Source organism: Eschrichtius robustus, chromosome 3 (genome assembly GCF_028021215.1).
Source record: "Eschrichtius robustus isolate mEscRob2 chromosome 3, mEscRob2.pri, whole genome shotgun sequence".
Classification (NCBI taxonomy): Eukaryota; Metazoa; Chordata; class Mammalia; order Artiodactyla; family Eschrichtiidae; genus Eschrichtius; species Eschrichtius robustus.
In genome coordinates this window covers 189015206-189041059 of record NC_090826.1, presented here as the reverse complement: position 1 = coordinate 189041059, position 25854 = coordinate 189015206, and the positions used below count along the sequence as shown (strand labels likewise).

Here is a 25854-nt window from a genome sequence, read left to right as displayed (position 1 = left end):
TTAAAAGTGTGTAAAGTTAATCAGTATCTTTTCTGCTGAAAACAAGAACCACAGGACATTTTTACACCTTTAACACCACATTATTTCTAGAATTCTAGATCCAGTGTTTTAAACATTAAAAAAAATAGCTTTATTATCATATTCAATGCTTTGTCTCTTGTATTTCATTTCTTTCTGCATTTATTTTTCTTTTTGCTGAAAAACATTCCTTAGTTCTTTCATCAGTTAGGGTTTGTGGGTTGAGAAGCTAGCCCCTGTGTATCTGAAAGCGCCTTTATTTTATACTTGCTGTGTAAATAAATCACTGCATAGAATTGTAGGTTCATAATTGTTTTCCCACAGCACTTTGAAGATACTACCCTGTTTTCTGCTATCTACCATTGCCAGTTTGACTACCATTCGTTTGTGAATTACCCTTATCATTAATGGCTTTTACTTTTGAAATAATAGCAGTTCAGTTCCCCTAACCTCACCAGTCTGTAAACATTAGCAAATATATCCAAAGTTCAAACTCAAAATCAACTGTAGTGGAGGAATATTGCTGCTATTTGGAAGCTGTGTGGATTGAAAGAAATAACGGATATACTGGAAAGTGATGTACGGAGGGAAGGTGGCTTTAAAAAGGTAATAAGCTGGGGGCAGCAGCAGCAGCCTCTGCTGTAAAGCTCGTGTATAAACTCTACCTCTATGTCCCATACTTGAGTCAACGGGCACAAGAAGAGGGCGCTCTCCCCACCCGGGAGCCAGGGCACCCAGCCCCTGTGCCGGGGGGCGCCCCCAGCCCCGCAGGAGGACAGCGGGTCTGGGGGCTCAGGGCTCGCACTCTCTGACACCCAGTCCTTGCACAGCTCAGGTGAAGCCATGCCCCCTTGGGGGCCCAGGTTTTTAATCTATAAAATAAGGGAGCTGGGCTAGAACAGTTTGTAAAGTGCCTTCCAGAAATAGCTTTCTGAGACCTCCACAGTTTGGTGGCGTATAAGTATGCTGAGTCAATAGGTTGCCAGGTGAAGGGAGAAGGCCAAGCACTCCTGGAATGAGCCTCACCAGACGCAGGGATCTGTCTGTCTGACCACCACTCTGCAAAGCACACCTGCTGGTGCCTGGTGCTGGGTGTAGACGCAATCTAAGCTTCCAACAGAACACAGCAAGCCAGCCCAGACAAAACAGAATCCCCTCCGCCCAAGCCCCAGACACGTCTGTCCCTGAGAGCTGAGAAGACAACAAAAATAAATCTCAAGCTGACCAGCTCCAAGTGCGAGAGGAACACAAGCAGGCAGGACGACGCGGCTGTACCCGGGAGGTGAGCACGCGGGCCCCGAGCACCGTGGAGTCAGCTCTGGGAGGGACGGCCCGCGAGCAGACGAGCAGCCGTGGAGAGACGGAGCGAGGCGGGGGAGACGGGGGTAGGAGTGAAACCGGGTTCAGGCGCACAAAAGCTCAGGGGTACATTTCACAGCTCCTCAGAACTGTGACTGTACGTGAGCTGCTCAATTTCAGCACACGGCGCCGGAAACCACGCTGATCCTGACGTTACAGGGGTGGCCCTCAGCCCCCCAGTCCCAGGCAGTGCTCAGATAACACCCCAGAGGGCTTCCCAAACACACAGGCCCTGAGAGGCCCCTGGCTGTCTGCGCCCCGATCCCCCCGCGGTACTCCACGCAGCGGAAACAGGCGACAGTCGGAGAGCGGGATACAGCTCATGACAGAAGCCTACACTCCACCTTGCTTCACTTTCAAGCCTCTACTTTCTGAAAGTTTGTGCTGCCAAAGCATTTAGGAAAAAAATTACACAAGCAACAGGGGCTCATCAAAGAAGATTCAGAAAATAAAGATGAGTAGAAAAGAGTCGGTCATGCTCTGTCCCACCACAGGAACACAGCCACCGCCAACACATGGTGGCCGTCCTCGGTCTCTGACCCTCACACGTGTGCTCATGTAACAGATATACCTGTGGGTCCAGCTCATTCGATGACACTTCATCACGAGCATTTATCCAGGGCGTGACACTGCCTTTGCAACTCATTTCCAAACGGCCGCCTCCTACTCCAGTCTGTTCCAAGGAAACACCCTAAAGGGCCGGCCGTCAGGGGATGGAAAGCAAGCTGTGATTCACAGCATCCACTGTGTGGGCGAATCATCATTTACTTAACTGCTGCCAGAATACTGGACATTTAGGTTGCTTCCGTTTTTTCCACTATTATAAATCGCTAAGTGGACTCGTTTTGTTCAACAGCACCAAACAAATGCCTCCCATATAACAGGCACTTGAGTATTTACTGAATGGACAAATGTTTATAGAGCCACATATATATATATATATAATATACCCTGTGCTTCAAATCTCTGTACATAAAGCTTTTTTTTTTTTCCTTTTTCATATTCAGGACTATTTCCTAGAGATAGATTTCCAAAAATTAAAATTCTGCATCACCTCAGGGGGCCTCTGATAGCTTGGCAATTTGCTTTCCAAAAAGGAAGTATTAATTAGCATTCCCAACATGAACTACGAGGAGACCCATCTCACTCCCCTCCCACCTAAACTGGCCATTATCTTTTCAGCATCTTTCCCTGTTTTGCTCGGTGAAAGACAAAACCCTGCTTCATTATGCTCACTTACAGTCTTGAGTACTGGTGAGGTTACGTGCTCCTCCTTGTATCTGTTAGCTAGTCTACGCTGAAATGGTTTTCTAATAGTCATTACTACCCAAATCAAATCTACCCCTTTAAGGTCAGCTGTAGGCTGCAGCAGAACAACATCAACATCGCTGTCAGGCAGCGGGCGCGTTCTTTAAAGGGCCAAGGAACACACCGCAGGGGCAGGTCCTCAGAGCGATGCGCTGCTGCGGGCCAGAGGCAGAGAGGCTGGGGGCAGACCCCAGCTCCTGACCCTCCCCAAGGCGCACCGTCAGGGGCTCTGCTTTACCGGTGGCACCTTTCTGGGGAGATGACGCAACTGAGGACGGGGAGAAGCGGGGGCTGGGAGGAAGCTTTCTGCTTTGAGGAAACCCTCTAGATGAACCAGAACCTCTTAGGGCTGTTCTCCACAGCTGCGCTCTATAAAAGCTTCTCGGTGTGGCGTAAGCAGAACTCTCTCAATCCTGGATTAGGCTTTCTCTCTGAAAGCGTCCTGTAAACGAGTAAGCTCAACACAAAAAAAGGCAGAAGCACGTCAGAGAAGACAAGCTGAGAGCCTGACGGTGCCAGACAGTCACCCCCCGCCGACGGATCAATAACCGACCCCCGCCTAACAGTTGGCGTCAACTGTGGAAAGAGCTCCTCTGAGGCAGAGACGCTCTGCTTTTCATTCCCTCAGAACATCCTTGCGGGAGCGGGAGCGGGAGCGGGAGCGGGAGCGGGAGCGGGAGCGGGCGGCCAGGGGAGAGCAGAAATGCAGAGTAAGGAGTGCTGGGGGGAGCAGTCAGGGTGAAGCATAAAATCAGGCTGTCATCACAATCGGCCAAATGATAGGAAGATTAGATCTATTTGAACTCTTCCAGCCTTTAGGAAGATTTTTTTTTTTTTTAATTGAAGTAGAATTGATTCACAATGTTGTGTTAGTTTCAGGTGTACAACAAAGTGATTCAGTTACACATATATTCTTTTTCATTCTTTTCCGTTATGTTTTATCACAGGATATTGAATATACATCCCTGTGCTATAAAGTAGGACCTTGTTGCTTATCCATGTTATACATAATAGTTTGCATCTGCTAACCCCAAACTCCCAATCCTTCCCTCACCAACCCCTCCCCCTTGGCAGCCACAAATCTGTTCTCTATGTCCGTGAGTCTGTTTCTGTTTCGCAGATAAGTTCATTTGTGTCGTATTTTAGATTCCACAGATAAGCGATATCATATGGTACTTGTCTTTCTCCGTCTGACTAACTTCACTTAGTAGGATCATCTCTAGGTCCATCCATGTTGCTACAAATGGCATCATTTCAAGCCTTTTCGTGGCTGAGTAATATTCCATTGTACCTATGCATCACATCTTCCCCATCCATTCCTCTGTTGTTGGACATTTGGGCTGTTTCCGTGTCCCGGCTATTGTGAAGAGTGCTGCTGTGAACACTGGGGTGCGTGTAGAAGATTCTTGTCATCAGCAAACCGTTTCGGAGCTTTGCCCACAGAGCAAATGGTTGCGAACCAGACACCGTTAACCCCAGAAAGCTCATCACACGCCCTGCACGCAGTCAGTCACAGAGTAGATGCCGCTGCCCCAGGGCCTGTCCCCCGCCCCCAAACTGCCCTCCCGAGCCAGCAACGCCTGCCAATCACCCAGCCCCGGGGCCTCCGCGCGCACACCCTCTGTGGGCAGCAGAGTCCTGCGACGTGGCCGAGGCAGGCGTGGGGGCACTTGCTCCCCTCCCCTTCCTCTGGCAGCGGAGCTCCCACCTCCCGTGGGGAAGCTGTTCCGCGCAGCGGCCCGTCCCCGGACCCGCCCCTGCCACCAGCGCAGCCGCGGCGGCGCCACGGCCACAGCCACCACGCTCACCGCGCTGGCTGCGGTCACCCAGCACTCGCAGGCGGCTCCACAGGCGGCAGCGCGTCTGAAGAGACGGCCTACGTGACGGCGCCCTCGCTTCCGCCAGCCCCGCGCTTCCCCACACGCAGCCCACGCGTCCGGTCGCGTGTGGGGCGCCTCCCTTCCAGCTCAGCGCGACCAAACGCAAAATGCTCACCTGCACCCCAAACACGCTCTTCCTCCTGAATTCCCGGCCTCACTCGGCACGCGACACACACAGTCACCAAATCAGAAACGTGAACGACACCAACTGAGCTCTTCTATAAGTCTTCAGAGAAAACATGCCTACATGCCTACACACTAGATCCTGAGGGTAAAATAATGAAGAAGAAACGGACCACGCCTTTAAGGCTTTTAATTTAATTCGCAAATACAAGCTCATAATGATGATCACCGTGTATTAAAGGTAAATTCAAGATACTGAGAAGAATCTAGTCTGGCCGGAGGAGGGGTCAAAGGAAGGCTTCTTGGAGGAGGTGGGGCTTAACCTAAAACATGAATGTGCATTAAAAAGGGAGGAGGAGGAGGAGGAGGAGGAGGAGAAAGAGGCAGTAAAGCGAGAAGAAGAGCATTCCAAGGAATGGGAATAAAGCAGCTCAAAGATGGGGGGAAGAGGGACGGGTGCAGGACCATTATACTAGTAGCTTTCCTTTATTAAAAGCTTACCAAAGCCAGGCACTATCTAAAGTTAAAGACATTTGTACTGCTGTTCCTTACATTAAGCCTGCACGATAGGAACAGTAATCTCATTTTGCAGATTAAAGCACTGTCAGAGTTCCGAGAGGTTAAACGACTTTTCCAAGGCCATACAGCTAATAAGAGGTGGAACTGGCTCTGAATGTAGGTCTCTGGCTCCAAAGCCAGCACCGTCTCTACCGACCCTGCATCTTCCCAGCCACCCCACACTCCCGCTACGCTCCTGTTCCACAGCCAGGAAGACAGTGAGTCCTGCCGACTTCTCACGCTTCCTCGACTTCTCCCGTTCAGTCCACGCGAAGCACTAGAGACCTAGTTCGTTATCTTTCAGCTGGACTCTAACAGGCTCTGATTGCTCTGTACATATAAAGTGTGCGTGTGACAAAAAGTCAGATCAGAGCTACTTCGTTTTCCCATCATGGGACCCACCAACTTCTCTGTACATGTTCTTCCATTACAATCGGAGAAATCCTCTGGGTCTTGTCCAGGGCCAGCCCTGGAATAATCGGGAACGTGGCCACAGGCCCTTTTGTGCTCACTGTGCCCTTTTCCTGAGCAGTCTCACCCAGCCCTCGGGCACTAAATCCCCGTCCTAAGGCAGTGACTCCAGATCCGTCACACGTCTTCCACAACCACCAGATTCCTAGGTTCAACGGCCTATTATTAGGTGTCTCGATAGGGGGCGTCTAACAGGACTGGCTCCTGCCCCTCAGGATGTGAGCACGCCTGCCGTCACACTCCCGCATCCCTAAGGCGCGCCGCCCGACACGTGGCGGGTACCCAATCAGCGTGTGCCTTCTGCAGGGAGGGAGGGAGTGGAGGCTGGCTCTGAGCTGTGCCCCAGGGAGTCCTAGGCTTCATGACGGCCTCCCCGGGATGCTAGCAACCCCTAAACGTTCACGTACCTCGAGAACAGTGTCTGTGAAACCTGCCCGTTGGGATTCCCCTGGAGACTTGTATGACGCAGGCTCCCAGGCTTTCCACCCTCCACCAATTCGGAATCGCGTGGGGAGAGGCTCGAAAACCCATGTCCTAAACAAATGACCGCAGCGATTCTTCCTGACCAGTTTGAGGAAGACGACGGCAGAAGCTCTACCTGTTACCTTCACCCGTCATCACTGAGAACTGCGCAGCTGGCTGGGCGTCAGTATCCAAGCCTGCCCGGAGCTCTGAGTCAAGCACACCAGAAATGATCTCGAAGTTGCCCAAACGGTATTTCATTGTTTTATTCCTGAGCACCAAAGGTCACCGGTGACCCAAGAGACTTCTCGGACAACAGGCACACGTTAGGTAGACCCGTATTCTCAAGAGAAGGTCTGGTTTTGCTTACTTGGCACAAAATTAATTGTGCTAACCTATTATCAGTTCCCACGTCTGATAGGAGTCTTTACTGTGACAGATTACTGTCAGCTTTCATCACTTTTTTCCCTAAAATTGTTGAAGGATCAAAATTTTATGAGCTTCTTTCTAAAAATCCACTCGTTTTCAGTATCATTTCAAGTAAAAGCAGGGTCAAAGCTTTTAAGATTTATGTCACCCCCCCCCCCCACAAATCCGCCCCCCGCCCGCAATCCTTCCTGCATATATTCTGCAGACTGAAAGTTAACAAGGCAAAAAGACAATAAATTCCAGAATCTACTCCTGAGGAATTCAAATGATAACCAGCCATTAGCGTGAGTGACAGCAACCAACAGCCTTCTGGCAGGCACCCTCCTAAAAGCCTGTGAGCCTCAGGGTGTGGTCAGAGCCTACAAAGAGCTGAACTTCTCACGAGGCAAGCGACTGCCTGTGTCCAGGTCCCTGGGAGGCAGGAAGGGACGGCTCAGATGAGAAAAGCCGATAAGGGACAGACCGGGAACCCACCATCTCAGACTTTCTCCTCAGAAGGTGAAGAACTGCAAACAGAGCAGAGAAACTCCGTGTGGACGACACAGAAGACACTCTCCCTCCCGGGCTCCTCCTTCAGGAAGCTTTGCCACGCTTCCTGCAGCGGGACCAAAATCCACCAGTGCCTTTCCGGCTGAGGGCAGACAACACGGACGCCTCCCAACAGGTGACTCCCCTGCCCACGAGCTGTCAGTGGTGCTCCAGAGGCAGCAAGATGCGGCATTACCAAAGGAGCGCTTGGGTGGGGGAGAGTGGGCCCTTGGAGCCACGCTGAGGTCAGCAACTCCTTCTGAGCCGGGAACCTAGAGCAGAGGCTGCCAAACTGGGGCCTGGCCCGGAGGCCGAGTCCAGCCCACCAGCCTGCTTGTGCATAAAGTTTTATTGGAACACAGCCACGCCCATTCATGACACACCGTCCATGGCTGCTTTCCCACTGGGACAGCAGAGCCGAGCAGCCGCGGCAGACCATGTAGCCGGCAAAGGAGAAAACGCTGACAGTCAGGCCCTTCACATAACAAGTCTGCTGAACCCCGACCTAGAGTGTTAGGTGCCGAGAGCAGGACTAGGCTGGCCGCCCCTCCGCGCCCACTGCTGGGGAACAGGCCCGAGCACCTGCCCGCCGCCTCCCCCCAGGGCGCAGAGTGCGGGCCCTCCACAGCAGCCGGGCACTCGGGGCAAGGGAGACCGCGGCACGCGGTGATGACAGCCCCGTGACCGCCACCTTGGTGAAGCACTTCTGGAAGTCCCTCAGCTCCAGGCAAAACCCCACCTTGACGCATGATCTGTTTCACTTGGCTAAACAATATCCAAACACGTTATTTTCCTCTTAAAATGCTTCTATAACCTGAAAACAATTTCAGGAATATAACCGGAGTTATAAGCTCCAAGACCATACTAAGCATTTTAGTTTGAGCTATTAATTTGCTAAAGGGCTTTTTAAAAGTCCCTTCTTTCTTCTCAGTAGCCAATAACCTTGGCATAATTCACAGTGTAAGAGTTCAGGTTGTAAGAAGACAAAAACTGTTAAAGCACAGGAAAGCATGCGCTGCTAAGGCACACCTGTGAGAACATTTGTGTACCTTACAGGATTATGTTTGGATAGAATGTTATGGTTTTCCATGAAAGAAATTCATGTACCTAAATGCCTGCTCTCCAATTCTTGAGCTTGCCTTACTGAAGACGGAGCTGGAGAAAATGAAGACTGGTAAACTGTGACCATTCACCCCACCACCCTACCCCTCCGGTCCTCCCACAACAACACTGGGAAAGGCAACATCTGTCAGTGCCTCAAGCTCAACATTCCTGCTGGGGCAGATCTATAAACACTTCATTTGCTGAGAAAGAGCTGCAAATCCCACAACTAAGCTTTTTACCTCAATCATGGGGCTAGAACGCTGACATTAGCTAAGCCTAAGCCGTGGTTAAAGCTCTCCAGCCACACCATCAACAGAAGAAATGAAGACTCCTGTAACTAAGGTAACCCCCAGACTGCACTGAAAGGGGAGCAATTATCCCTGGAGGCTCTCCACGATCAAAGCCAGCACAGACTGACTGCTTCCATAAAAGAGCCGAATCCAAGTGCTTTGAAGACAACCTCACACGAAATTGTCATCATGGTAATGATGGGGTCCCAGGAATGCTCAGGTTGAAAATGATCCTCCTCTCAAGAATGTCATTAGTTGATCTTGGGAAAAAAAACTCTTAGGAAAAATACCGGCAGGAAATTCACTGTAATGTCAAACAATAATAATCTCTTTTGAGTGAATGACTTAGACAACATTTTCTTATTCTTTATAGTGGTATGAATCTCCTTTTATAACAAATATCTTCTACCCGCCCTGCCCCGACCTTGACTATCCTGAAATGAAATTCTTAGATGTAAAACTCAGCTAAAATCACAAAAATCAATGACTAAACATGAAGAAGAAACAAAGGGAAAATCATTTATAATGAAACACAGATTTCAATGTGTAAATCTGGGCACCAATAATACTAGCAGGTGTCATGGAGCAGCCGGAGGCGTGGACCCACCACAGGACTGTCCCGAAGGGGTGTGCTGTATGATGACGTCATCGTACAAGAGGCACTGCTGTCAGGGACGAGCAAAACCAAGGTGCGGTTTCTCCTCAGCCGACACGGTGGTTGAATATTTAGAACCTCCCTCTGCCAAAAAATGTGAGTTCATACATAAAATCCACTTGGGTTTTGAACTCAGATAACAGAAAGGCTTTTACCTCTGACTGTCCAGGGAGACGGTGAGAAGCCCAGCTGCGGGACAACTGTCTGTTTTACGGGACACACAAGGGTGTCTGGCTTCCCTGGCCCCTGCCCACGAAACGCATGCACAACATCACCCATTACGGTGACCCCTAAGAGTACAGCCTCCTCTAGAAATACTCTCTACACTTTTCGGTACTTCACATATTTTCTATAATGAAATGCATTGCCTTTGTAATCATAAAAGACAAGTTCCAGCAGAGTTTCAAGCTCACTGGTGTCCCTCCAACAAAGAGACATAAGGTCACAGGTCACTAACAAAAACTGATACCTTGAAGGCAGTCATGGAAGAAGAGACTGGAATAAAAGGAAAGGTCAAGAGGTTAACTGTCCTTCCCTCAGCAGTTGATAAACTTCCACATCTTTGTATAAGACATTTGAGCAAAGCTCAAACAGATACCCTGAAGGTCAATTTATTCTATCTTAAAAAAGATATCTGACTGAAGCAGAATTCACTGATGAGATGGGACAGTGGGTCCAAAAATTACAGGGTCTGAAAGGAATACATGTGCAGTTTGATTACTGAGATTTGCTTGGCAATGGCATGACCCAAAATTAATAGAGTCCTTAAAAGGAAGGAAGATGCCAAAAGAAACTTTGTTCTTAAGATGGTTTATACAGCTTGGCTAGAGCAAGGCACAAGTATGACCCATATATAGCAAATCCCAGCAGCTGTAGTATTTTAAGAACGACAGTTGCAAAGCAAGAGCAAGTGTGCAGTGAAAGGAGAGGCCGTCCAGTGAGCGTGGAGTCACAGCTGGAGAAGCGCCCTCACGCAGCCTGGACAGAAGGCGCTTCCCAGTCTCTCCACCCGCACCCCCGGCCCCCCGCCGTCACTGCTGGGACCCCGACGGCCTGCGTGGAGAGTCTGCCAACCCCTGGGGGCTGTTCATGACGGCCCTGCTCATTAAATCTACTCCTATGAGCATTATCATCAAATTTCTCGGGCTTCTCAAGCCCTCTCATTCTAGGGACAAGCTAACCACCCTTTTCGCCTCTTCTTCTTATCTGGCTGAAGATAAAGAAGCTGAGGGAGGAAAATCTATATTTTACTATCTTTTCACTCGATTAAAAGGAAGAGTGGCTTGCTTTAAAAAAAAAGATTATGGTGGTTTTACGGTACACTGTGAAAAATACTACTTTACTACAGAAATAAGCAACTCCACCCGAGAGCTTACCTACCGTGTCTTTAAACTTAAGACTGTTGTTCTATCTCAACAGCACAGGCTTGTCTGGGACATACTTTACCATATTAGGCAATCAGGCCCCAGAGAGAAGGGAAAGCAAAACAGTCCTAGGCTTTTACCTAAAAGGAGAATGGCAAAGACACTGCCCAGCGGTGGAGAGCGGACAGAAAATCGCTGGACGCCCTCCAGCAGATAAAGGGGCTTCACAAGATTAAGTAACAAGATTCAAAATCCTGCCTGACAGAGGGGAGAAGATCCAGCAAACAGCCAGAAGCAAAATTGTGAAAAATTAGAGCAAGTAGGAAAAAGGGCTATTATTTACTCGAAGAAAGAGAGTGGGGGGAAGTGGTAAAGATCTGTGGGAACACGAGCAGAAAAACAGAAACGGGAGGGGCAGTTTAGGCAGAAGGATGAAAGCCTGCTTGAGGACACAGAAACGTGCAGGGACGTGGTCTCGTCAGGTCTTCAAAGGGCTCCAAGCAAAAGAGCAAACACTGAGTTCTCGGTCCTTCCTTCTCTACTCATTTCTGTCCCTACCTCGGCAATTCCTTTTAAGATTTATTTCTCAGAACTCATCAGGTTCATTTTCAGAGCACTAGCACACGCTGGAGCCTGAGCTACTTCTCTGACTCTCCAAAGAATCCATTCTTCATGGATAAATTAATAACTTCACTTCAAAATCACAGGATTCTAAGGTCAACGAGAGTATTCCAAAAGCCTCTCTCTCATCCAGATTTAGGAACCTACAGATTTGGAAAATAATTTGAGTGGATCTTACTCATCTCTAAGTATTTAAATGCATTAACTCATTTGCATTTTACAACTCTAAGAGGTAGACACTATTACTATCCCCACTTGACAGATGAGGAAACTGAAGCATCTCGTCCAAAGCAGTTCAGCGGTCAAGGTGGGGTTGCCCCGGGAGCCCAGCTCCTGGGTCTGCACTCCTAGCCTGTTGTGACAGGACATCACCCAACATACACGACAGATACAGACTCAGGAGAACGCGGTGCAAAGCCCCGGACACGGCTGTGCTCCCTCTCTCTGGGCCTCCTCAGCTGTGATCTCTAAAATGAGAAGTTTAGGGAGTTCCCTGGTGGTCCAGTGGTTAGGACTTGGTGCTCTCACTGCCGTGGCCTGGGTTCAATCCCTGGTCGGGGAACTGAGATCCTGCAAGGTACGCGATGTGGGAAAGGAAGGAAGGAAGGAAGGAAGGAAGGGAGGGAGGGAAGGGGAGGGGAGGGGAGGGGAGGGGAGGGCAGGGGAGGGCAGGGGAGGGCAGGGCAGGGCAGGGCAGGGCAGGGCAGGGAAGAAGTTTAAAGCTGCTTTCGGTTCTAAAATTCCAAGTCTACGACTGTCATTCTAGCCATCACAGGGATAAATCAGAGTTTGATATAGAAGAGCACCTAGAAATAAGTTTTTCAAAGAAAGCCTCTCCTTAAGTGAAATGGAGTGCAAGTTATTCAAAGATGTAATAAAACTGAGGAAAGTCAGGTAAGGCAAAGGGAACCAAAAGCTGAGTCAGCTTAAAAGATCATTTGCAGATACGGTTAATCAGTAGAATTCCTCTCATGTAACAAAAAGTCTTATGACATTCCCGGCCTTCAGAGACCTCCAGACAAGGTCTGCAGAGAGGCAGTAATTTCTATTCCAGAAGCTGTCAGGGGAGCTCCAGGAACCGGCTCTCCTCCCCGACTACACGGCTCTTCCATAAACAGGCCGGGCAGCTTTCATGGGGAACACCCCTGCACCGGCTGAGAAAAACTGGTGAAAAAATTAGCAGACTCCCTCCTGTTCTGTGCGAGTGCGCTTTGTTTGGCTGACTTGGTTCTGGAAAAGGGGGAACGGGCTCGCCCGTTGCCTGGGCGTCTTCTGTGTCTACACGCGCACTCCTGGTGAGCTGCGCCAGTGTCACGGCTCCCGACACAACCTGCACGTTTGCATCCTGTCTGTACCTCCAACTCCGTCCCTGACATTTCCCTGTGGACGGCGGTCAGACACATCAAATACCAGGGCTTCTAGAGCCAAACCCAAAGGCCTGCCCTTCCACAGTCCTCTCCATCTCAGTTCATGAAAACTCCACCCTCTCAGGCACTTGAGCCAAAAGCTTTGGTGTCAACCTTGACCCCCCTCTGTTTTTCCCACCGTATACCCAATCCAACAGAAGTCTTGCTGATTCTAACTTTGAAATACGCCGTGCGTATGAAAACTTCTCAGCACCTTCACCACCCGCGATCACCTGGCCCAAACCCCTCGTCAGTCCCGCTGGGTTAGGGTGACATAGAGGGTCTTCTCCAAACAGCAGGTGGAGTGCCCCCAGAATGTGACTCCTGCCCCTCTGCTGCGCAGAGCTCTACACGGGCTCGCACGCCCTGGCACCGACCGCCCGGCTCTGCCGCGGGCTCTCACGCCCACGCCGTCTCCTCACAGGTCCTGCCTGTCCTCCTGCCTCACGGCCCCCCGAGCCCTGTTCCCTCCGCCTGCGCACGTCCACGGGGCTCCCCACTCGCTCCCTTCACGCTGGGCTCCAGTGCTGCCTTCGCGGCAAGGCCAACACCGACCCCTTAGATGCTCAGCGCCCCCGCCCCGCATTCCCCACTCCTCAGTCCTGGAGCCACTCCACACGGCTTTTCACCTTCCACACACTGTTTGCTTGGCACGTTCATTTTACTCACTGCCCGCCTGCTTCACCAGAATGGAGACTCTACAAGAGCAGGGCTTTTTGTTCTCTGCTGCACCCCTGCCCACAGGCACGTGGAAGTACTTGTTCAGTGAATACACGAGAAGCTTATAAAAGAGAAGGCAGGACAAAATGGCAAATGCATTTAGTGGCTTTTGGTATTAGAGATATTTCTGGGGCCAAATGGCTCCCAAAGCAAGTTTTATTTTCTGTTAAAGCTTAGTTTAAAACCAAGCTTTGCTGGCAAATTTCACTTTGAGCCTCTCTTTGATTTAGTTTGAAAGTCTTACGTTTAATCGCTTCTATCTTCTGCACACTTGACCAAGGTCTCTCCCGACTAGCTGCTACCGGTTATCTACGGCCGGTATCTGAACACCTACTGGTCAGTGCTTCCTTAACAGTGTCTCCTATAACCAAGGCCTCTTGCAGGGTTAGCCACCAGACCACGGGCTCCACTCTGGACTGGACGCTACACTGCTGACTTTGAAGGTAAAGTGTCGTGATTGTGTTCAGGCTGATGCCACCGGATTTGCCTAAAAGCAATAGGGATTCTAGAGGGAGAAGCATTTTCCTGTTTGAAGGATGGACAGACGTAAGTACCCACCTACTTATGTACCCTCCCTACATAAGTACCCTCCCACCTGGCAGAAGGCTGATCCTCTACCACTGAACCTGAAACTCTCAGGAGGCTTTCGAGGTGTCCTTCAAGAAGACCTTACTTTACTTATTAAGGAGGCGAGATGCCACTAGCAACTCAATTCAAACATGTAACCTGCTCAGTAAAAAACAAATGAAGAATGGGGGCAGGGGGCAGGGGGGGTACAATCTACTGGGTAAAAAATAAGCGACAAGGACACATTGCATAACATGGGGAATATAGCCAATATTCTATAATAACTATAAATGGAGTATAACCTTTAAAAATTGTGAATCACTATATTGTACACCTGTAACTTACAGAATACTGTATGTTAACTATACTTTAATAAAAAAAAAAAAACTTGTAACTTTTAGACTCACCCCCCATCTTCTGGGGGGAAGGTAAAGGGGGTGGAGATTGAGTTAATAATGAATTATGCCCATGTTGAAGCCTCCATAAAAATCCCTAAACTATGAGGTCTGGAGAACTTCTGGGTTGGTGTAATATCCACTTGCCGGGCGGGTGGTACAACCACCTCCATGGGGACAAAGCTTCTGACCTTGGGACACATCCACACCTCACCTGATGGACCTCTTCATCTGACTGTTCACCTGTATCCCTTAAAAAAAAAGGATGGGGAATGGAGGGCGATGTGAAGTCGGCCCCACCACAGTCCCATAAGGGCTCCCTGACACGGGGCGTGGGGCACTCACCTAGAGCTTTCACGTCCCCAAGTACTTCCTAACTGCCCTGGGCCTCAGTTCTCTTAACTGTAAAATGAGGTTCCTAACCCAAGTTTTCTCTAAATTCCTTCCCAATTCTAAGATGCCCAAATCTGGGAGGCAGGTAACTTCACTGCATTGAACTGGACTGTTCAACAATTCCTTTAAAACAAAAGCAATCCGTCTCCTGTTCAGCTTCCTTAGACACCATTCTGCTTGTTCACCATCTTTTCTTTTGACGACTTGTGCCCTCTAGTGATAAATTCAATTATACATCAGAACTGGCCTGGGAAACAGTCTGCTTCAGAGGACAAGAATGCGTAGAGAAAACTCAGTGTTAAGCAAAATGAAGGCAGGCCAAAGACGCAGGTGAAAAAAGGATGCAAAGAGCCCAAGGGCCAGCAGCGTCTGCAGTGTGCCCGCGACTGCTCCTGCAGCCTGCCCCTCTCGACCAGCGGAGGAGGGCAGCACTTCTGACTGCAGTAGCCTCCTTCCTCACGGTAAATCCGGACTCAGTTTCTTCTTCACTTAGCAAGATACAGGATATACTAGGACTTCTGGAGACGGTCCCCGTCTAACGCGGACAACCACGCACGTCTGCTCTAAGCACGTCGGCTAAGGGGGTGCTAAGACGTGAAGCCCTGTGCCCACTGTCGGTTTTCCGGTGGGGATGGTTTTGATTAAAATCGCGCACTGTGCGGGGCCCCGACCAAGCCCTCAGCCTTCTCAGCGTCCCTTGTGTCACCACCACAGAAATGCACGACTGGCCTTCCTCCCTCCCAGACTGCACGACAAACACCAGGGCCATTCCTGGCCATCAACCTTACCTGTATACAAATGTCGGTTACATTTTTCTAGCTTAGGTCCACAAAAAGAAATAAATTTCCATGATGTCTACAGAGATTAAGGTTAAACAACAGAAAGGTTTTCTTAGCCATGCTCTTGTTACTGATATATGGGCGAGAGGCTGAAGAATCTTCGAGAAGAGGAGAGCATCTGTACACATTTGGAATCATTTTAGGTCCAACTCGGACTGGAGATAGAGTTTCCTTTCTACCCTTAAAGTAAAGTATTATCACCGAATGATTCCACGTACGCGAAGCTCAAGAACAGGCAACACTACTCTACGGTGGCGGCAATCAGAAGAGAGGCTGCCTCTCAGGACAGGGGATGGGGGATGAGGGAACTTTTCAAGGTGACGGAAGAGTTCTACATCTTGACTTGAGTGGTGGTTACACCACTGATTACAACTGTCAAAACTCATCCAACAGTACACTTTAGGTCTGTGCAGTTCACTGATTGTAAATCTATCCCAATTTAAAATAACAGATGTCAGAGTCTTGGGAAGAGTTAACTTAAAAAACAGTAGATTCCTGGAGTGGGAGAGCGATCGTGACACAGTCCTGACCATCTTGAGGTTAGATTTCCACAATTCACAGTGAGGGGCCTGTTGTTCTGTGGGCCGTATGGATCCCGGCATCACGCCTGCCAGGGCTGGACGAGCGCTCGGGAGAGAACCAGTCAGAGCTGCGCTAACGCAGGCCGGGGTCAGGGTGCTGCCGCCCCGGGCACCGTGGCGGGCAGGAGACATGCCAGGCGTGCTGTGAGCGCTGGCCACCTGCACACACTCAGTTGCCAGTAGAGAGGGGACCGGCCCTTCATCCCTCTCTGAAGACCCACACTGGCGTCTGCTGGACCCGCGGTGAACACTGGCGGATGCCTCGAGCAATGGGATGAGTGGACCGTTTTTCAAACTGACAAATGACTCTATGTCCAATCTCACCAATCAGAAAATCTTTTCTGTAATTTTAAGTCAGTGGTCGTTCAGTGAACTTCTCTGGGAAGCATGGCATCAGAGGCATCTTCGTGGCCCTTGCCTGGTGCACCAGGCAAGGACTTTTCACACCAAGTAGCTTAGAAACGTGCAGGCAAAGATTTTCACTGACAGAGACGCTGGCCAACACCAAGCTCTCCTGTGTAACTCCCTCCGTGGAGCTCACCGGCCTCTACGACCCTCTACGGGTGACGGGCCACTTCAGTGCTCTGTAGTCAGCACCCGGGATCTCTCGTTAGGGGTTTTCTAATATAGTTCCCCACAGAAGCTCTCCTGCATTCACTCTTCATCCCCTGAAGCCTCCCCAAGCCCCTGCGGAATGACGTCGCTGTCGTGTGCACACACCCCCTGCCCCGGGGAGCCTCCACGCGGCATCTGCACCTGACGCCCACTCCCCACCATGAGGCAGCCCCGGCTGCAGATGCACGCAGGCAGCTCTCACCACGCCACCACGGGCACTGCTTTCTGGAAGCCCCTGCTGACTCTTTAGGATCTCGACCAAAATATAGGCAGGTCAATGACATAATACAGCACTTCTACTTCCTCTGCTAAAAACAAATCAGTTGTTCATTTTCAGTATGAGTTAGTAAACATATTCTGAGAACATACTGTCACATAACCGTAGGGTAGAAAAAAGGCCATCTTCTTACATAATTCCCAATAGAAATGTACATGGAGTCTCAATTCATTTAGTCAAAATCAAATCCCTTCCTTCTTGAAAAATGGTACTAGGGACTTCCCTGGTGGTCCAGTGGTTACAACTCAGTGCTTTCACCGCCGTGGCCCGGTTCGATCCCTGGTCAGGGAACTAAGATCCTGCAACCCGTGTGGTGCGGCCAAATAAACAAACAAACAAAAACGAAACAAAACAAAACAAAAACCAAAGAAAAATGGTACTAATGGTACTAGAAAAGCATTAAGTTTCTATCACATGTGAGTGGCATACAGGAACCTGGAGCTTCAGGAGAGCTGACCCGCGGTGCCCACAGCAGAGAAGAGCTGGGTGCCAGGCCTTAAGGGATCTGGTCACACAAGAGCCAAGGAGCTAAACCTTATTTCAAAGTCAAATGTAAGTGATTTCTGGACCGTTTACACTATTCACTCTTGTGTTCCTCTCTGTTAGCGTGGAGAGGATGTAGACGCATAAGAAACAGTATCACTCTTCACTTTTCTTCCCAAGATTTCAAAGTACTTTATACGATCCAATAGCACAATAGAGAAAAAGAGCCCGTAACTGTGTTAGAACCTGGCAGGAGGCACCGAAAAATGCAGGAAACTCGTTCAAGAACATGGGCATTGTTACACCATTTAAGAAAACTGGGGACTTCCCTGGTGGCGCAGTGGTTAAGAATCTGCCTGCCAACGCAGGGGACATGGGTTCGATCCCCGGTCCAGGAAGATCCCACATGCCACGGGGCAACTGAGCCCATGCACCACAACTACTGAGCCTGCGCTCTAGAGCCCGCGAGCCACAACTACTGAGCCTGCGTGCCACAACTACTGAAGCCCGTGCACCTAGAGCCCGCGCTCCGCAACGAGAAGCCACCGCAACGAGAAGCCTGCGCACCGCGATGAAGAGTAGCCCCCGCTCACGGCAACTAGAGAAAGCCCGCGCACAGCAACGAAGACTCAACGCAGCCAAAAATAAAAGAAATAAAATAAATAAATTTTAAAAAAAAGAAAAGGAAACAGTACACCAGCGAGCACCCGTCCCATCTCGCAGAGGAGCGTCTGCCTCCAAACTCTCCCTGGACCCAAGTCTGCACAGAGCCCGCTCTTCCTTCCGTTAACTGTGTGCACGCGAGCCGGGATGAGACCTACGGGGACGCTGAGCCCTACGGGGGCAGCCTCCCTGCTGGTTGCTTACCCACGCTGCTTTCACCTCTTCCGAGACATCAGTTTCATCTTCCTGGAAAGGGAGAAAGAAGAAAGACATGAGGATCACGGTCACAGGCATCCCTGGAGGCAACAAGGTCAGCCCCATCAATTATGCCCCTGGGCAGTGAGGGCTGACGGCCAAGGGCACTGTCACTGCTGCTTTAGCAGCACCTCAGGAGCACCACCTGCAATCAAAGAGTCAAATGAACCTGGCGGGAAAGGAGAATCTTTAAGACAGACGGACCTCACTTGGGCTCTGTCAGAAGCTGTCAGCCCGTTTGGTCCTATAATAATCAAACACTTCCGTCCAGTAGTTTCTAACAGGCGACCGTCATTGTCTCATTTCTTGTCTCACTGCATGGTCCATCTAATTCCAAATGAGTCACTAGAGACCAGGGACCTGATCTTGGCCACTTGACTGTTAAATGCCAGTGACAAGGCTGAGCGAGCAGGGAACAGACCAGAGGGGAAGGAAAGAACTGAGTGTGTGCTCATCATGAGGAGGCACAGGAGCCCCTGTCTTCATTTAAAACCCAAAGTCAAGCTGTTTTATAGCACTTGCTCCTTTTTTTCTCCAAAAGAGTAAACCTGAGTCAGATGAAATTCTGAAATTCTCGAGATTCTGGCAGTGCCCCTGAAATACTTGGTTAGCACCTGCACACACACGATGTTGAGGTATTGCTGACTCACCACGGGACTCTCAGGGGCCGCTGGGGGGCTGCTAAGTCTGAGTGGCTTATGCACTTGTTGTATTTGTTTGCACGGCTGCTGTAAATTCACCGCTTATTTGCTGCCTGCCTAGCGTGTGCTCGGCACTGTCCTAGGCCCTGGGCGTCCCACCCAGAACCTTCCAAATGAGTGCCACACTAGTGGAGTCTTTCTTCTTCTGCTCTTTTTCTCAGTGATGCTTCCTGACAATCTGCACGATTCGTGGCACCGTGTGGAACTCTTCCTCTTGAGCCCGACACACAGGACGCCGGGCAGCGCAGGGTAACGCGAGATGTCCCAGCACGGACAGCCCACTTACATCTTTCGTCCAGAAGTTGATGCCTGTGCCCCTTCGTCGCTCCTTGGGCCGCCTCCTCTCACGAATGGACAGCCTGTTAGAGGACTGATCACCCAAATCTGCCTCTTCGCCCTCTGGTCAGAGAGAAAACAAAGCACGGATCTTAAGAACCTGGGGCAGGCGCACTGGAGGAGGGTGCGGTTTCTGAAGCTCAACCTACCGTTTTTGTCCATTTCCTTTGCCCCTGCAGGGCTGGCGGGGGGCTCTGAACTCTCTGAATCAGGGGCTGAAGACCTACCCGTCCGGAGCAGGTAGGAACTGGTGTAGAGGGAGGGTCTCGGGGCAGGAGGTGACACTGGTGTCGTGGGTTTGTCTGGCTGAGCCGGACACCTCAGGCGACGATACACAGGCTGGAACAATCCACATGATGAGATGTCAGAGGTCAAGTCTAACCAAAGGGTAAGGACAGCACATTTATTAAAAATGGGCTTTTCTATATCAAGAGGCTTATAAGTAGTTAATTAGCCAGACAGGAAAGAGTTCTAGACGCCTACTCTGAAGATGCTACAGGCTGATAGCAGTCCAGGAAAGTTCTTCCTAAACTGATCAAAGGGCACTAGGGGGCACCAACCTTGGTAATAAAAATTCCTTTGATTTTGCAAGGCAAATAGGAAGGATGATGGCCTTTTTAAGACGGCGCGCTGAAAGGTAAGGTTTACGTAGGAAAAGAAAAAGCTCAGGAATATGAAGAAACAATGTAGGAGTTATCTGAAAACAGACCAAATCTGAGCTTTCTACCAACTTGCCGTAACTAGGCTTATTGACACTTCTGAAAAATTCCCACTTTCTGAGACTTCCCTGGCGGTCCAGCGGTTAAGACCATGTGCTTCTACTGCAGCAGGCACAGGTTTGATCCCTAGTTGGGGAACTAAGATCCCACATGCCACACCCTCACCCCCAAAATAAATTAAAAAAAAAAAAAAATTCCCACTTTCCCTTTTGAACTTGTTTTTCCCTTGAGAGTTAGGACAGACGGAGCTTGACAATAAACCTTAATGTGGGGCTTCCCTGGTGGCGCAGTGGTTGAGAGTCTGCCTGCCAATGCAGGGGACACAGGTTCGAGCCCTGGTCTGGGAAGATCCCACATGCCGCAAAGCAACTGGGCCCTTGAGCCACAACTACTGAGCCTGCGCGTCTGGAGCCTGTGCTCCGTAACAGGAGAGGCTGCGATGGTGAGAGGCCCGCGCACCGCGATGAAGAGTGGCCCCCGCTCGCCGCAACTGGAGGAAGCCCTCGCACAGAGACGAGGACCCAGCACAGCCAAAGGTAAATAAAAATAAAAAATTAAAAAAAAAAATCTTAATGTGGTTTGTTGAACATGCAGAGATAAAGAAATTCTTACCACATGTAGAGATTGTATAAATTTTTGTTTATAAATTATAGAGACAGAAGCAATAAAATATAGTCAGCTTGGGAGTCTGTAGAACTTGGCTCAAATTCCAGCTTGAATGAGCTGTGTGACCTGAAGTAAGTGACTTGAGTTTTGATCTCTGCTTCCTCATGTATAAAACAGGGATAATAATATCTTCCTCAGAGAGGGCTGTGAGGATTAAATGAGAATGTATGTTATGTGCTTAGAACGGTCCCTAGTATGTAATAAGTACTCAAAAAATAGCCGATAAAACAAATGAAATAAACAACAGAACCTCAGTTAGTTTATGCAGCCTAGCCATTCAAAGTTAGAGCAAGAAGACGTCTTTCTCCTGTAATTATGGTGACCATAAAGTTTATCATCCCAACTGGGACATTTCTGAGAGTGAAAAGGAATGGTATTGATAATTACCCAGAGATAAAAGGTGTCACTGGAACAATCTTAGGTAAACCAGGAGTTACGATCACCTTAAATATAACCCTATAACTCTTGACTACCAACTGCAATTGAGAAATGGAACGTTAAGTCAAAACGCCTACCCAAAAATGACAGCTCGTGGCTGAGAATAAGGGTGCTCTGTAAGTGCTTGGGTCTGCAGAAGTTTGTAGAACAACATACTAGTGGTGAGGAGGGCAAGCTGTGGAGCCAACGCCTCGCTCCACCTCTGCTTTTGTTTTTTTTTTTTTCCCAGTAAAATCTTTTATTTTATAATACTGTACCATCAAATTAAAATTCAAAATAAGCGTTCATCCAATTACCTAAATGGTTATTATACATACGTATATATTCGGTTGGAAAGGGAGAGAGAAAAGAGGAATTTGGAGGCTTTTAAGTACATCATCATCATCATCGTAGTAGTTAAGATTTGGTGAACACTTAACGTGTCAAGCACTATACATGTATTACCTCACAAGGAGTGCCCTCTATTAGAAGCTCTGTTTTTACAAATTAGGAAACTATGTAACACAAGGCTAAATAAATTACCCAAAGCCATACAGCTAGTTAGTAAGGATACTGCGGTTTGAACCCAAACAGTCTAACACCAGAACATACACAGACAGGCAGACACACACACAAATCAATATTATTATTATTTTGGTCGCGTGGCTTGTGGGATCTTAGTTCCCCGACGAGGTATCGAACCTGGGCGGCCAGCCGTGAAGGTGCCAATTCCTAACCACTGGACCGCCAGGGAAGTCCTTGACGTCTTCTTAGCCGTGCAAAATGCTGGGCAAGTTACTTAACCTCTCTGTCACTCCACTGACTCATAGTTTAAGAAGGAATAATAATACTTACCTCAGAGGGTTGTTGTGAGGATTAAACAATTTAATACACATTTTGAAATTGTTAAAATAGTGCCTGGCATAAACTAAATAATAAATGCTTATATTTCTATTTGCATTTTTTTTATACCAAGATCTCTCTTTTCAGAATAGAAAGACACATTTAGTTAACCAAGCGTATGGTGGTAATCATTTCACAACGTGTACACACATCAAATCATGTTGCAACATTACATGTCCATTACATCTCAATAAAACTGGAAAAAAGCGCATTAGTTAACTCCCAGAGGAAAAAATGGATCACGTAAGGACTAACATTCTCTGAATTCTTTCAATTACACAGGACTGCCAACTAAAGATGGACATAAATAGCGTGTTCTATGAGGCGTCCCCTGCAGAGTAGGACAGTTCTGGAATTATCAGTGAGGAAGAGACTCCCCCAGCCACCTGCTATCAGCACAGAGAGCTCACCTGATCCTCCAGACTCCGGTCCCAGGGCTGGCGGCTCTCCCCAGCTTCCTCTGCAGGGGCTGCTAGGGGCTCATGCTTCTGGGCGCTGCCCTCAAGCCCTCTGGGGCCCACGGGCTTCGGGCTGGGCTGTTCCTGAGCCTGACGCTCTGCCCTCGACCGGCTGAACGTCCTTTCTGCTTCCTGGAGATCTGTCAGGGTTACACCCTGGGAAAATACCACAAGGTCAGAGAGGCTTCACCCTAACCATGGAATAACTCCCCGTGAACGAGCAGGGAAACTCCGCAAAGATCTAATGGTACCAAATTCCAAAAGAAGCTCCCGAAATGTGAGAGGCCGCTTCAAGCAATACACGCGGAAAACAAACACCTCAGTATGCAGAGGCCCCAGGCCTGAGCCCAGGTACACTTCAAACACGATACTTGAGCGTTTCCTGCTTGAGTTCCAGAAACAGGTCAGCACTGAGGCCTGCCCGCTGCTTCCACACTCATGGTTCTCACATCTCCACCTGGACGCTCCCGACCCCCCAAGAGCATGCAGTCGCCAACAGAGACCGTCCAGCAGATACAAGGAAAACTTAAGTTTACACACAGAAAGAAGAACCAGGCTCAAAATGGTGAAAATTCAGAGCCAGGCTAGAACCACTACCAAAACCAAAAACCAAACCCACACAAACAAACAAAAAACCACCCCTGAGGGAGCTGCCAAGATGCCAGAGCAGGAAGACCCTGAGCTCACCTCTTCCCAGGGCACACCAGGATAACGATGCACAGAGCAACTATTGACCAGGGGCGACCAGAAGAGATCTGCTACAACTAAAGACGTAACGAAAGAACCACAACAAGACGGGGAGGAGGGGCGACCCGCAAATGGGAGAATACTTACAACTGTGGAGGTTCTCCCCAAGGAGCGAGGGGTCTGAGCCCCAGCCTGGGGGTCCTGCGCTGGGGAAGACAAGCCCCCAGAACGTCTAGGCTTTGAAGGCCAGCAGTGCTTCCTTTCAGGAGTCCCAGAGGGCTGTGTGGGGATGGAGACCCCACTCTTACAGGGCACACACAAAATCTCACATGCTCCACAACCCAGGGCAGAAGCAGTAATTTCAAAGGAGCCTGGGTCAGACCCACATGCTTATCTTGGAGAGTCTCCCGGAGAGGCAGGCCTGTGATGCTGGGGACACAGACGCTGGCAGCAGCCACTCTGGGGAGCTGGTTCAACCGCAAGGACACTGGTGCAGGCAGGCACCATCGTGGAATCCTCCCTCTAGCTTATTACCCTCAGGACCCAGGCCCGCTCATAGCCAACAGGACACAGGCACCAGGAATGGGACGGCCTCAGGCCAAGCAACTAACTAGGCAGGGACACAGCCCCACCTACCAGCAGACAGGCTGCCTTATGACCCCCTGGACACAGCCCTGCCCACCAGAGGGCCCAGGACCCAGCCCCACACACCAGTGCACAGGCACTGGACCCGGGACCACCAGGGACCTACAGCCAGAGACACTGGGACCCAGCTCCTCCAAACAGCGGGCAGACACCAGCCCCAGAAACCCCTGGGCCCTGGCCCTGCCCACCAGTAAGCCTCCTCTAGCCTTCAGACCAGCCTCACACGCCAATGGGTGGACACCACACCAATGGGTGGACACCAGCCCCAGGACAATCACAGCTCCCACAGCCGTGGGAGGACTCAGTCCATCCACCAGCAGGTCAGCACCAGCCCAGGGCCCAGCTGGGCCCCAGCCCTGCCCACCAGCAGGCCAACACAAGCTTCAGAACACCCTGGACCCCACAGCTAGCTGTATCACGAACCAGCCCCAACAATCAGCAGTCTGACACCAGCTCTGGACCCTGGGGCCCTGCAGCCAGACCCTCAGGACCCGGCTCTGCCCACCAGCAGGCCAGCACTAGCCCCAGGACCTAGCTTCACTCACCAGTGAAGTGGGCGGGCCACAGCCCCACTGACTCTACTCCCAGTGAGCCAGCACTAGCCCTGGGGCCCCCCTGGGTTCCACAGTCAGCCACCTCATGACCTGGCCACGCCAACCAGCAGCCAGCAGCCTCCACACAAGGCGGGGCCTGGCAACCAACCAGCCCACCCACATAGCCCACCACAACAGAATGACCCATGCAGCCCACAGAGGGGGCACCCCTAGAGCATACAGCTCTGGTGACCAGAGAGGAGTGCACTGCTGGGATGTATAGGACGCCTCCTACAGAAGGCCACTTCCCCAAGGTCAAGAAAGGTAACCAACCTACCAGATACATGGAAACACAAACAGCAAGTTAGGCAAAATGAGGCGACAGAAGAACATGTTCCAAATGAAAGAACAAGATAAAACCGCAGAAGAACAACTAAGTGAAGTGGAGATAGGCGATCTACCTGAGAAAAAGTTCAAGGTTATGATCGTAAAGATGATCAAAGAACTTAAGAAAGAATGAACAGAGTGAGAAGTTGTTAAGTTTTTAACAAAGAGTTGGAAAATACAAAGAACAACCAAACAGAGATGAAGAATACAATAACTGAAATGAAAGATGCACTAGAAGGAATCAACAGTATACTAAATGATACAGAGGAACAGACCAGTGAGCTGTAAGACAGAATAGTGGAGATCACTGCCACCGAACAGAAAAAAAAAATATATATATATATATATAAATAAATGAGGACACTTTAAGAGACCTCTAAGATGACATCAAATGCACTAACAGTCACATCATACAGGTCCCAAAAGGAGAAGAGAGAGAGAGAAAGGGTCACAGAACGTATTTGAAGACATAACAGTTGAAAACTTCCCTAACCTGGGAAGGGAAACAGACATCCAGGTCTAGGAAGCACAGAGTCCCAAACAGGATCAACCCAAAGAGGACCACAGCAAGACATATTGGAATTAAAATGGCAAAAGTTAAAGACAGAATATTAAAAGCAGCAAGGGAAAAGCAGCATGTTATATACAAGGGAACTCCCATAAAGCTATCGGCTGACTTTTCAGCAGAAACTCTGCAGGCCAGAAGGGAGTGGCACAATATAATTAGACTGATGAAAAGGAAAAGCCTACAACCAAGAATGCCCTACCCAGCAAGGTTCTCATTCAGAGTTGATGGAGAAAGCAAAAGTTTTACACACAAGCAAAAGCTAAAAGAGTTCAGCACCAACAAACCAGCTTTATAAGAAATGTTAAAGGCATTTCTCTAAGCAAAAGAAAGGAAAAAGAAAAAGAAAAGAAAACAAAAAAAGATCACAACTAGAAACATGAAAATTATGAAAGGAAAAATCTCATTGGTAAAGGCAAATATACAGTAAAGGTAGTAAATCAACCAAGTACAAAGCTACTAGAAAGGTTAAA

At 49.5% G+C, this 25854-nt stretch overlaps 1 protein-coding gene across 6 annotated transcripts in view; it reads right to left on the bottom strand.

Annotated features, from left to right (window-relative positions):
• Positions 1-25854, bottom strand: part of PPP1R12B (protein phosphatase 1 regulatory subunit 12B) — a 195630-nt gene that overhangs the window by 57772 nt on the left and 112004 nt on the right. For 4 of the 6 annotated variants that reach the window (XM_068541907.1, XM_068541908.1, XM_068541909.1 and 1 more), the window contains exons 15-18: positions 22517-22720; positions 19551-19740; positions 19352-19464; positions 18314-18355 (exon numbers count right to left, since the gene is read on the bottom strand). In XM_068541907.1, the coding sequence (XP_068398008.1) occupies positions 18314-18355; positions 19352-19464; positions 19551-19740; positions 22517-22720 (549 nt within the window). Of the gene's footprint in view, positions 1-18313; positions 18356-19351; positions 19465-19550; positions 19779-22516; positions 22721-25854 lie in introns of those variants that run through there. The other 2 variants (XM_068541911.1, XM_068541912.1) reach the window with 2 other exon arrangements.